Source organism: Balaenoptera acutorostrata, chromosome 9, assembly GCF_949987535.1.
Source record: "Balaenoptera acutorostrata chromosome 9, mBalAcu1.1, whole genome shotgun sequence".
Taxonomy (NCBI): Eukaryota; Metazoa; Chordata; class Mammalia; order Artiodactyla; family Balaenopteridae; genus Balaenoptera; species Balaenoptera acutorostrata.
In genome coordinates this window covers 84,686,054-84,700,041 of record NC_080072.1, presented here as the reverse complement: position 1 = coordinate 84,700,041, position 13,988 = coordinate 84,686,054, and the positions used below count along the sequence as shown (strand labels likewise).

Here is a 13,988-nt window from a genome sequence, read left to right as displayed (position 1 = left end):
CAGCAAGCAAATAAATTTGGATGAGCTATAAATATAGTCTAAATCCTAATGGGTTCACTGTAAACAGATAGTTGCCTGAAAGTTGTCATGTTAGGTTTACAAAAAGGGAAATCTTCTTCATCCTGGTGAGGGTTTTAGACTTAAAGATTTTTTTTTTTTCAGAGTTAGAAAATAAGTTGAAAATAGGGCTTAATGTTGTAAAGAATTAAAGATAAATTACTCATCCTTTCTTGGATAATACCCGGTTAGAACCTGAAAGATTCTTACTTCTTCTGAACTTATATGTCAATTAACTCTGTTTTGCTATTGTGTTTCTAATTTTGTTTTTAATAAGAAAAATGGTCCAGAAGCATTTTAAGTGACACAATTAATGGTAGATGTGTACTAGCAGAGTATCAGTATGTGTGGTAAGCAGGAATTGGAGATGGGGGGAATAAGGAAAAAAAGGTGCTTGTAATTAGCACTGTAGACACTAAGCACTCCAAGTCCAGTTGACAGGTTGTATAATTACCCCTGATTTTCCCCATCCCACCCCTATCTGAAAGGGATTTCAAAGAAGGAGCAGATATCAGTAATTTTACTTTGGTGTGAATTGAAGTCATTAGGCTCTATTCCTTAGAGTTATCTGCTCTGTCATCCCTCTATATTATTACGAATTTGAGTTTAAAGGGATCCTAGGAGTCCATAACTGGTAATGGATGAGAGAAAGATTAAGGTTCCCAGTGTGCCTGAAATCGTTCATTTTGCCTACCTCCCTAGGTTCTGAGGGAAGGCAGAGAAAGAGGGAAAGAGCAATAAAATGAAACAGTATGAGAAAAAAATAAAGAAGAGAATTGGAACTGAACCCAAAAGGAAGATAGGAGAGTTTTCTGGAGTGATTTATACAGGTTTAATTTTGGGGAAATAAAAGAGATATTGAAAGGTGCCTCATGCCTCTTCCTTTTCATTTACTCCTTTTTCTATTACTTAGATCTCAACTTTTTTGTAAAAGGATTTAAAGCAGTTTAAAAATAAAAAGTATGCATGCATTGAAACCCAAAAAGCAGAAATAAAATAGGAAGATCTCTCCCCTCCCCACGCAAACATACTCCTCTTTCCATCCCCTCATCACTTGCACTGGCTTTAGCATGGGATAGCAGCATATACATATTATGCCATACACAGCATTGTTTCCTAGACTTCTCAAAATATGTTGTGCAATGTGTAGAACATATTTTTGTAAAAAATAGTGCTAAAAAAAAAAAAAAAAGACCAAAGGAAACAAGCCAAACTAGCCAAAGTAAGGTTTTATCCTCTATGCTTTGCCAAATATATCTCTCCTAGAAACAACTTACATAATGTTATAATATTTATTAAGATAATGGATACAAGATATTTAGCAACCTGTGAAACATCATTAGCCTGGAAAGCACTAATGTAGGTAAAACACTGAGCAGTAAATGTTAAAGAGAACCAGGATTAAGTAAAATAAAGTCAGCGTCAACCATTGCTTACACTAGACATGAGGTCAAAGTTGCTGGTCATCATAACAGTTTTGAAAAATACTGACAGTGATCGTTAGAATTTTAAAAAATGTTAGGTTTATGTCTCATCTTTCTCTTGATCATAAATTTACCTTGTTATCAGTGGTGTTAGAAATCGCCTTAAACACATCATAAATACTTAAAATTCTGGGCAACAGACACAGGTAAAAAAATGTTATTTTGAAAAGATTTATTGAAAAATAACCATACTTATAAATATTTAAATTAATGTCTCTTTTTCACTCAAGGAAAATGACGTATTAACTAAATTTGAAAAAAAAAATCAAGATTTTATATAACTGAAAATATTATTTAAATTTTTTCTAAATATTTAATTTAATATGTCTAAATTAAGAATGTTATTTTTCAGCCTTCTCCACATTTCTTCATCATAATAAAATTGCGTTCAAGTACCATTCCTACAGGAGAATTTTTCATTTTGACTACTCTATGAACTATTTGGTTCATTAAAATATGGTGCCATTAACAAAAAATAAGTTACATGATTAGTTATTAGAGCTCTAAAATTATTTGATACTATTGTCAATGACTTCATTTGATTAATTCATTTATTTCATATTTATAGTATGCCTATCAGGGGTTACTATGCTAAACATGAAAGGTATAAATATAAAAAGATATAACAATAACTGGAGAAGGACTTACATTTCTAAGGGAAGAAAGATATGTAAATGTATACAAAATACAATATGAAAATTACTATAAAAAGGATTATGTGCAGGATGTTCTCTAAGTTATTTTCTTACATAGTAAAATATGAATCAAGAAGAGATTTGGACATTTCACTCAAAGCAAATTATGTTATTGCTGATGAGCTCTATGGTTAGATATGCTACGTTGTCCAATACAGTAGTTTTTAGGCAAATGTAGTTATTTAAATTAATCAATTAAAGTTAAGCAAAATTTAAAATTCAGTTTCTCAGGTAGATACATAAGCCACATTTTAAAGCATTCAAGAGCATCATATTTATTAGCACAAAAATCTTATCAAAGTTTGTGTTTAAATGATGTTTTATAATTGTTTTTCCCAAAAAGGCAATGATCTTTTTGGAAAATAATTGTGTTCCAAATTAAAATTGTAAAAACATCAAGCTATGTATCAAAAACAAGTTTCTAGTTGTCAAGTAGAGTGTTGTGCACTATTTCCTAATGAAGTCATAGCAAGCGAGTTAATTTATTTTCAGTAGTGGCTTGTTCATTATTGCATTATTAATACTTATCAAAGTACCTGATGAAAACTGAACAAAGTTTTATTAAATGCTAAATGGATAAATGGATACATTGAAAGAATAAACAAATGAACACATTTTTTTTTCTTCTTTGAGGGTCAGTCAAATGCACAGAATCAGGAAGTCATCTACTGGTAAAGAGATCACTTACGCCACCTACGACTTTTGTTTTCCACCCACAATTTCCAGGGAAGGAATAGAATATTTGGAATATAAAATATCAAGAAACCTTAAAGATAGTTTGAATGAGCCTTAAAGAAAATGCAGTTCAACTTTCCTTCCTCCTGCCCCCGCACCCCCTTTCTTTCTCTCTCTCTTTCTTTCTTTCTTTCTCTTTCTTTCTTTCTTTCTTTCTTTCTTTCTTTCTTTCTTTCTTTCTTTCTTTCTTTCTTTCTTTTCTTTCTTTCTTTCTTCCTTCCTTCCTTTCTTTCTTTCTTTCTTTCTTTCTTTCTTTCTTTCTTTCTTTCTTTCTTTCTCTCTCCCTCCCTCTCTCCCTCTCTTCTTCCCTTCCACCCTCCCTCCCTTCCTTCATTCCTTCCTTCCTCTCTTCAGGTGTGGACAAAAATATAAACAGGTTCACACAGCTCATCAACAGCAGACCAGGACTAGAACACAGGTTTTATATCAGAGGAAATAAAGTATTATTCCTTTTATTGATTGCAATTCAACATTTAAAAACACTACTTAAAGTTATAATAGAGTGAAGCTCTTGTATCTTAAGATATCACTGTATCACTATAGTGATTACAATTTCAGAAATAATTGAGTGGATCAATGAAATAACTTATTCCAAAATAAGAATTTATGAAGCATCAGAAAGTCATGTTCCACTCAAGTTCATAGAGAAATTCAGGGTCATATTAAGTCAGCTACTTAGAACAGGAAAAATGTTCAGATAAGCAGTTCATGATCACAGTAGAGGATTAGAGAAAAGTACTAAAATGTACCATACTATCTTATTTCTTTACACTTCATTTTGTGCATTATATTTAAAAATTCTGATCTTTAATGTTGATGTGTGTTCTTTTAATTATTCATGATAGGAAAATATGGATGACTCTTAGCCAACTATATTTATGACAGAAGTTAATCATACTTTCGTAACTGAGGTTCACACCTCAGTTGGTGATGGTGATACATAATTTTAAACACTGTATCTAAGAGGAGGTAAATTGGGCTTGTGATCCTAAATTCATAAAATGAGCACAATAGTTTCAAAGGGGGAAAATTATCCTTGTCCTTTGCAAGTACTTAAGTAAGACCCAGAATATTGAGAAAAATGGTAGTATCATGGCAGAGTGAGCCATCTGAACATAAGAAACGACCATTTTCCTGACATGGTATTTTTCATTCATGCAATTACCACTTGGAATAAAGGTGTACACTTTGTGATTTTTAAAAAAAATTATTTATTTGTCTGCGTCGGGTCTTAGCTATGGCACACAGGATCTTCGTTGAGGCAGGCAGGATCTTTTTTGTGACGTGGGCTCTTCATCGTGGCGTGTGGGCTTCTCTCTAGTTGTGGCATGTGGGTTTTCTCTTCTCTAGTTGTGGTGTGTGGGCTCCAGAGAGCATGGGCTCTGTAGTTTGCAGCATGTGGGCTCTCTAGTTGAAGCGTGGGAGCTCAGTAGTTGTGGCACGTGGGCTTAGTTGCCCCGCGGCAGGTGGGATCTTAGTTCCCCGACCAAGGATCAACCTGCGTCCCCTGCATTGGAAGGTGGATTCTTTATCACTGGACCACCAGGGAAGTCCCTAAAGGTGTATACTTTGAAGTTGGGTTGAATTACTATAATAGAAGGCAATTCAAAGGACTAGCTATTCATCCCAAAGTAAGTATTGGAGAGAACTAAAAAATACTAGAGAGTGACTTACATCAACTGGTTAAAAGTAACCAGTTAAATTCTAGGGTGATGACAGGAAAAAGTAGGCTTTTTGTGCAGCAAGTTAATAGGTAGGTTAAAAGTTACAGGATGCCTTATTAGAAGAAATAGTTCTGGTACCATGATGAGTTTAAGCCTTTGAGGCAGAAATTTAACCAGGAGAAAGAATCTTCAAATAACCAAGTATTGTCTGCTTATACTAGAGAGATCCCATGGTAAAAAGTATCGGGAGGTGGCCCAAGTTTGGATCATCTGACTTGTTATGCAGGAGTGAGGATCCTAAAAAGTACAAACTGGTGCAAAAGCAAAGCATCAATTTTAACCCCTGTTTGGTGGGGAGGCTGTTGCATGAATGCCTAGAATCCCCTCCTTGCCAGAGACTGGTTTGCACAAGGGCAGAGGAAAGAAGTGAGACAGGTCCCACTGGTATTTCAATGAGACCAAGATGCCATAAGATAAGGATTTTCTGCCCAAAGTGGCAAACTGAGCTGTGTCATAACAAGCCACAGGAAGAACCATCTCATCCATATTCCAGTACATATTTCTTGACATTATGATTCAATTTTTTAAACACTTAAAATCAATTTTATTGAAGTGGAATTTTTTTTTTTTTTTTGCAGTTGACACTCATATTTTATGATTGATGAACCTACATTGGTACATTATTACCCAAAGTCTTAGTTTACACTAGGGTTCATCCTTGGTTTTATACATTCTATGGGTTTGGACAACTGTATAGTGACATGCATCCACCATTATAATATCACACAGAACTGTCTCACTGCTCTAAAAATCCTCTGTGCTCCACCTATTGATCCCTTCTTCCCCTTCACTCCTGGAAACCACTGATCTTTTTACGTCTCATAGTTTGTCCTTTTCCAGAATGTCATATGGTTGGAATCATACAGTATGTATCCTTTTGAGAATGACTTCTTTCACTTAGTTATATGCATTTAAGTTTCCTCCATGTCTTTTTATGTCTTGATAGTTCATTTCTTTTCAGTTCTGAATTGTCTAAATGTCTAAATGTATACAGTTTAATCATCCCTTCACCTACATCTTGGTTGCTTCTAAGTTTCGGCTATTATGAATAAAGCTATTATAAACATCTGTGTGAAGGTTTCTGTGTGGTTTGGGTGAAAATACCAAGGAGCATAATTGTTGGATCATATAGTAATAGTAAATCTAGTTTTGAAAGGAACCGCCAAATTGTCTTACAAAGTGGCTGTACCATTCTGCATTCCCCCAACAATGAATGAAGCTTCCTGTTACTCCACATCCTAACCACCATTTGATGTTGTCAGTGTTCTAAATTTTTTCCATTCTAATAGACATGTAGTAGTATCTCATTGTTGTTTTAATTTGCATTATGATTCAATTTTCAGTGTCCTCTTGCTTAAGAATATTTCCAAAAGTTAGAAGTGAGCAGAGTGATAATTTCTCTAATCTGTAATACATTCTCTAGGATGCTTTGGATTGTCAGCTATTGGAAAATGATGCCATGAGATATAGATAGGCTCCCAAATTTCAAAATGAGAATTAGAGTATGCTACAACCATGAAGAAAATACACTGATGATATTAAATTTTCTGAGCTTGTTTCCAAATGGTAAATTTACCAAGAATGCCAATATAAGCAACGGACTATCATTGGTGTGAAATCTTATATGACTTACATTTCCATCTAATTAAATATGTAAATATAAATGAGAAATATGAATTCATTTAATGAGTTTTTGTCTCAGTAAAGGATTCTGAATATTTGGATTTTGAAGATAATTATATCTTCAAATGATTTATTTTGTTTGTTTATTGTTTTTATATTTATTGTTTTACTCATTTCACAGGTAGACTTTTATTAAAGCACATTCTTGAAATGTTGCCTGTTTGAACTTTTACTATAAATTCTTGTCTGCTCCTAAATCTTACACTTTAAGAAAAAAGAACTGAAAACAAAACCCCACAGGTGATTCCCTGATGTTTATTTTGAAACATAATATGTTGCTATGATTCTGGTCACTAAATAAAAAGCAGAACTGAACAAAAATTGGAATTCCTTAAGTTATGTCTTCAACCAAAAGTCAAAGTATATCAACATTGTACAGAATTGTATGGATTGCCAATAATTTAGTGTTAAGTTATCCACCTTGTTTCTCCAACACATGGATCATACCACTTATTAATCTTTACAGACTGATAGGTAAAGATAAAGTGAAAGGTTGCCAGCAAGCAGAAGCCTTACCACCAAATCTTTATTCTCATTATCATGACCCTTCAATTACTCATTTAACATTTTATATTTCAAACTCAATGTTATGCCTCAACCTGATACTATTTTAAAATCTTCCAAATCATGAAATAATTTGCATTTGAGGTAAAGGACATACATATTTTATGACTGCACCTGAAATATCATCATGAAAATTTAAAAAAATTATCTATTTTAATTTCAACTAAAGAGCATGGTTTGCTCAAGTAACCTTGTGAATTTAAAGCTCATTTAATTAAAAATTTTTCCCCAGAGTCAAGATAAAAATACTGAGAATACACATTGACCATTTTCTGATTTTAGTTACATTAGGGATCAAAATATTTTGCTCACACAAGTGATACAAAGTCATTTCAGATAGAAAATTAGAGTTTTACTTATGTAGATTTGGAATTGTGACTTACCCCTGTCTGTGTCATACAGGAAGACAAAACAATTCCATTCATAATGATCCAGCAGACTCAAGAGTGCTCCTCGTAAGGAAGGCCTTAGCTGCAGCACAAACTGGCTCTCCCCCTCAGTAGGGAAACTTGGTGTGATGAGGGAGATGTGTAAGGCGCTGCAGAATGAGGTCAAGGTATGTACTGACCTCTTATCATAGAGTCCAAAAATGGCAAATACTCCTCTAGAATACTGGGAACAGACTGAAACAAAAGAAAAAAAAAAAAGTAAACTATTAGCACACTCTAAAATTGTTGATTCCACATCTACAGTTTATGAAACAAACAAAATCTCTTGAGTCATTGATATGTCAGGAATATAATATAAGGAAAGTGTAAAACTGAAGTGTGCAATTATTTGTATAATCAATTAGTGAAATGTTAAGCTTGTACTCAAAGACCTGCAGTAAATGATATAACAAAGGGTTTTCTCAAGAAGCCAATTTGAATTAAGAAAAATTTGACTAAAATGAAGTAATATATAACATTCCATGATAATGTGACAAATCCTATGCTAGAGACTTTTAAGTGTGACAATATGAAGCCTAGGGTGTTGGATATTCTAGAGGTATTTATCTTAGGAGTAGTTCCTTGTGAAACAAAGAAATTAGATTTTTCTTTGTTAAAGCAGTTATACGCTCCTGAAAAAACTTAACTGTCCTGATAACATTTATATCTATATTCTATATCTGGGTTTTAGGAAATTATGAAGCATAATTAAATAAGATAAATTGATAAAATCTGGAGGTATTTCTTTTGTTCTTTTTTATTGAAACTGGAGATAGAGTCTAAGAAATTTAATTAAATCAGAAGAGGGTAACAATTAACAGAAAATAAATTGCTACTGGTTTTCTTTAGATGATGTGCTGTAAGAGATACACACATGTTCTGGAAAAACTAAAGCCCAATTAAGGGACCAGAGTTTACATTCATTAAAAAAAAAAAGACTAAGATAGAATTGACATTAAGATATAGGGGGAGCTTACCCGGCTCTTTGGTGGGGCTAATGGCAGACACTGGGAGGGCTCACACCAAGTAGTACTTCCCAGAACTTCTGCTGCCAGTGTCCTTGTCCCCACAGTGAGCGACAGTCACCCCCCGTCTGCAGGAGATCCTCAAGCACTAGCAGCCATGTGGCTGACAGAGTCTTGGTTCCCCAGCTGGGTGTCAGGCCTGAGCCCCTTAGGTGGGAAAGCCAAGTTCAAAACATTGGTTCACCAGAGACCTCCAGGCCCCACGTAATATCAACTGGTGAAAACACTCCGAGATATCTCCATATCAACACTAAGACCCAGCTCTACTCAACGACCAGCAAGCTACACTGCTGGACAACCCATGACAAACAACTAGCAAGACAGGAACACAACCCCACCCATTAGCAGAGAGGCTGCCTAAAATCATAATAAATTCACAGACACACCAAAGTACAGCACCGGACACGGTACTGCCCACCAGAAGAAAAGATCCAGCCTCATCCACCAGAACACAGGTACCAGTCCCCTCTACCAGGAGCCTACACAACCCACTGAACCAACCTTAGCCACTGGGGGTAGACACCAAAAACAGTGAGAACTATGAACCCGCAGCCTGCAAAAAGGAGACCCCAAATGCAGTAAGTTAAGCAAAATGAGAAGACAGAGAAATACACAGCAGATGAAGGATCAAGGTAAAAACCCACCAGACCAAACAAATGAGGAGGAAATAGGCAGTCTACCTGAAAAACAATTCAGAATAATTATAGTAAAGATGATCCAAAATCTTGGATATAGAAGGAAGAAAATACAAGAAATGTTTAACAAGGACCTAGAAGAACTAAAGAGCAAACAAAAAATGATGAACAACACAATAAATGAAATTAAAAATTCTCTAGAAGGAATTAATAGCAGAATAACTGAGGCAGAATGGATAAGTGACCTGTAAGATAAAATAGTGGAAATAACTACGACAGAACAGAATAAAGAAAAAAAGAAGGAAAAGACTTGAGAACAGTCTCAGAGAACCTCTGAGAGAACATTAAACACACCAACATTTGAATTATAAGGGTCCCAGAAGAAGAAGAGAAAAAGAAAACGACTGAGAAAGTATTTGAAGAGATTATAGTTGAAAACATCCCTAATGTGGGAAAGGAAATAGTCAATCAAGTCCAGGAAGTACAGAGAGTCCCATACAGGATAAATCCATGGAAAAACATGGCAAGACACATATTAAACTATCAAAAATTAAATTCAAAGAAAAAATATTAAAAGCAGCAAAGGAAAAGCAACAAATAACATACAAGGTAATCCCTATAAGGTTAGCGGCTGAATTCTCAGAAGAAACTCTGCAAGCCAGAAGGGTGTGGCAGGACATATTTAAAGTGATGAAAGGCAAAAACTTACAATTAAGATTACTCTACCCAGCAAGGATCTCATTCAGGTTCGATGGAGAAATTAAAAACTTTATAGAAAGGCAAAAGTAAGAGAATTCAGCACCACCAAACCAGCTTTACAACAAACGGTAAAGGAACTTCTCTAGGCAGGAAACAGAAGAGAAGGAGGGGACCTGCAATAACAAAACCAAAACAATTAAGAAAATGGTAATAGAAATATACATATTGATAATTACCTTAAATGTAAATAGATTAAACACTCCAACCAAAAGACATAGACTGGCTGAATGGATACAAAAACAAGACCTGTATATATGCTGTCTACAAGAGACCCATTTCATACCTAGGGAAACATATAGACTGAAAGTGAGGGGATAGAAAAAGATATTTCATGCAAATGGAAATCAAAAGAAAGCTGGAGTAGCAATTCTCATATCAGACAAAATAGACTTTAAAATAAAGAATGTTATAAGAGACAAAGAAGGACACTACATAATGATCAGGGGATGAATCCAAGAAGAAGATATAACAATTGTAAATATTAATGCATTCAACATAGGAGCACCTCAATATATAAGGCAAATACTAATGGCCATAAATGGGGAAATTGACAGTAACAGAGTCATAATAGGGGACATTAACACCCCACTTTCAGCAATGGACAGATCATCCAAAATGAAAATAAATAAGGAAACACAAGATTTAAATGATACATTAAACAAGATGGACTTGATTGATATTTATAGGACATTCCATCCAAAAACAACAGAGTACACTTTCTTCTCAAGTGCTCATGGAACATTCTCCAGGATAGATCATATCTTGGGTCACAAATCAAGCCTTGGTAAATTTAAGAAAATTGAAATCATATCAAATATCTTTTCAGACCACAACACTATGAAGCTGGATATTAATTACAGGAAAATATCTGTAAGAAATACAAGCACATGGAGGTTAAATAATACACTACTAAATAACCAAGAGATCACTGAAGAAATCAAAGAGGAATTTAAAAAAATACCTAGAAACAAATGACAATGAAAACACGACGACCTAAAACCTATGTGATGCAGCAAAAGCAGTTCTAAGAGAGACGTTTATAGCAATACAATCCTACCTCAAGAAACAAAAACAACTCAAATAAACAACCTAACCTTACATCTAAAGCAATTATAGAAAGAAGAACAAAGAAACCCCAAAGTTAACAGAAGGAAAGAAATCATAAAGAACTGATTGGAAATAAATGAAAAAGAAATGAAGGAAACGATAGCAAAGATCAATAAAACTAAAAGCTGGTTCTTTGAGAAGATAAAATTGATAAACCATTAGCCAGACTCATCAAGAAAAAAGGGAGATGACTCAAATCAATAGAATTAGAAATGAAAAAGGAGAAGTAGCAACTGACACTGAAGGAATACAAAGTATCATGAGAGATTACTACAGGCAAAGATAGGCCAAAAAATGGACAACCTGGAAGCAGTGGACAAATTATAAGAAAAGCACAACCTTCTGAGACTGAACAAGGAAGAAATAGAAAATATGAACAGACCAATCACAAGCACTGAAATTGAAACTTTGATTAAAAATCTTCCAAAAAACAAAAGCCCAGGAACAGATGGCTTCATAGGTGAATTTTATCAAACATTTAGAGAAGAGCTAACACCTATCCTTCTCAAACTGTTCCAAGATATAACAGAGGGAGGAACACACCCAAACTGATTCTAGGAGGCCACCACCACCCAGATACCAAAACCAGACAAATATACCACAAAAAGAGAAATCTATAGGCCAATGTAACTGATGAACATAGATGCAAAAACCCTCAACAAAATACTAGCAAACCGAATCCAACAGCACATTAAAAGGAACATACACCATGATGAAGTGGGATTTATCCCAGGAATGCAAGGATTCTTCAGTATACAAAAATCAATCAACGTGATATACCATATTAACAAATTGAAGGAGAAAAACCATATGATAATCTCAGTAGATGCAGAAAAAGCATTTGACAAAATTCAACACCCATTTATGATAGAAACTCTCCAGAAAGTAGGCATAGAGGGAACTTAACATAATAAAGGCCATATATGACAAACCCACAGACAACATCATCCTCAATAGTGAAAAACTGAAGCCATTTCCACTAACATCAGGAACAAGACAAGGTTGCCCACTCTCAAAACTATTATTCAACATAGTTTAGGAAGCTTTAGCCACAGCAATCAGAGAAGAAAAAGAAATAAAAGGAATCCAAATATGAAGGGAAGAAGTAAAACTGCCAATGTTTGCAGATGACATGATACTATACATAGAGAATCCTAAAGATGCTACCAGAAAACTACTAGAGCTAATCAATGAATTTGGTAATATAGCAGGATACAAAATTAATGCACAGAAATATCTGACATTCCTATACACTAATGATGAAAAATGTGAAATAGAGATTAAGGAGACACTCCCATTTATCATTGCAACAAAAAGAATAAAATACCTACAAATAAACCTACCTAAGGAGACAAAAGACCTGTATGCAGAAAACTATAAGACACTGATGACAGAAATTAAACATGATACAAACAGATGGAGACATATACCATGTTCTTGGATTGGAAGAAGCAACATTGTGAAAATGACTATATTACCCAAAACAATCTACTGATTCAATGCAATCCCTATCGAATTACCACTGGCATTTTTCACAGAACTAGAACAAAAAATTTCACAATTTGTATGGAAACACAAAAGACCCCGAATAGCCAAACAATCTTGAGAAAGAAAAATGGAGATGGAGGCATCAGGCTCCCTGACTTTAGACTATACTACAAAGCTACAGTAATCAAGACAGTATGCTACTGGTACAAAAATGGAAATATAGATCAATGGAACAAGATAGGAAGCCAAGAGATCAACCCACACACATACAGTCACCTTATCTTTGATAAAGGAGGCAAGAATATACAATGGAGAAAAGACAGCCTCTTCAATAAGTGCTGTTGGGAAAACTGGAGAGCCACATGTAAAAGAATGAATTTAGAACACTCCCTAGCAACATACACAAAAATAAACTCAAAATGGATTAAAGACCTAATTGCAAGGCCAGACACTATCAAACTCTTAGAGTGAAACATAAGCAGAACACTCTATGACATAAATCACAGCAAGATCCTTTTTGACCCACCTCCTACACAAATGGAAATAAAAACAAAAATAAACAAATGGTACCTAATGAAACTTAAAAGCTTTTGCACAGCAAAGGAAAACATAAACAAGATGAAAAGACAACCCTCAGAATGAGAGAAAATATTTGCAAATGAAGCAACTGACAAGGGATTAATCTCCAAAATTTACAAGCAGCTCATGCAGCTCAATATCAAAAAAACAAACAACCCAATCCAAAAATGGGCAGAAGACCTAAATAGACATTTCTCCAAAGAAGATATACAGTTTGCCAACAAACACATGAAAGGATGCTCAACATCATTAATCATTAGAGAAATGCCAATCAAAACTACAATGAGATATCATCTCACACCGGTCAGAATGGCCATCATCAAAAAATCTATAAACAATAAATGCTGGAGAGGGTGTGGAGAAAAGGGAACCCTCTTGCACTGTTGGTGGGAATGTAAATTGATACAGCCACTATGGAGAACAGTACGGAGGTTCCTTAGAAAACTAAAAATAGAACTACCATACGACCCAGCAATCCCACTACTGGGCATATACCCTGAGAAAACCATAATTCAAAAAGAGTCATGTACCACAATGTTCATTGAGGCACTATTTACGATAGCCAGGAGAAGGAAGCAACCTAAGTGTCCATCGACTGATGAGTGGATAAAGAAGATGTGGCACATATTTACAATGGAATATTACTCAGTCATAAAACGAAACGAATTGAGTTATTTGTAGTGAGGTGGATGGACCTAGAGAGTGTCATATAGAGTGAAGTAAGTTAGAAAGAGAAAAACAAATACCGTATGCTAACACATATATATGGAATCTAAAAAAAAAAAAAGTTTCTGAAGAACCTAGGGGCAGGACAAGAATAAAGATGTAGACATAGAGAAGGACTTAGGCACATGGGGAGGCGGAAGGGTAAGCTGGGACGAAGCGAGAGAGTGGCATGGACATATATGCACTCCCACAAGTAAAATAGATAGCTGGTGGCAAACAGCCGCAAAACACAGGGAGATCAGCTCGGTGTTTTGTGACCACCTAGAGGTGTGGGATATGGAGGGTGGGAGGGAGACACA

At 34.9% G+C, this 13,988-nt stretch overlaps 1 protein-coding gene across 11 annotated transcripts in view; it reads right to left on the bottom strand.

Annotated features, from left to right (window-relative positions):
- GRIA4 (glutamate ionotropic receptor AMPA type subunit 4) overlaps nucleotides 1-13,988 on the bottom strand; it is a 532,571-nt gene that overhangs the window by 338,518 nt on the left and 180,065 nt on the right. For all 11 annotated transcript variants that reach the window (XR_009009288.1, XM_057553228.1, XM_057553227.1 and 8 more), the window contains exon 4: nucleotides 7,326-7,565. Coding sequence is in view for 10 of the 11 variants with exons in the window: in XM_057553228.1 (XP_057409211.1) it covers nucleotides 7,326-7,565 (240 nt within the window). In the remaining variant the exon portion in view is untranslated. The remainder of the gene's footprint in view (nucleotides 1-7,325; nucleotides 7,566-13,988) is intronic.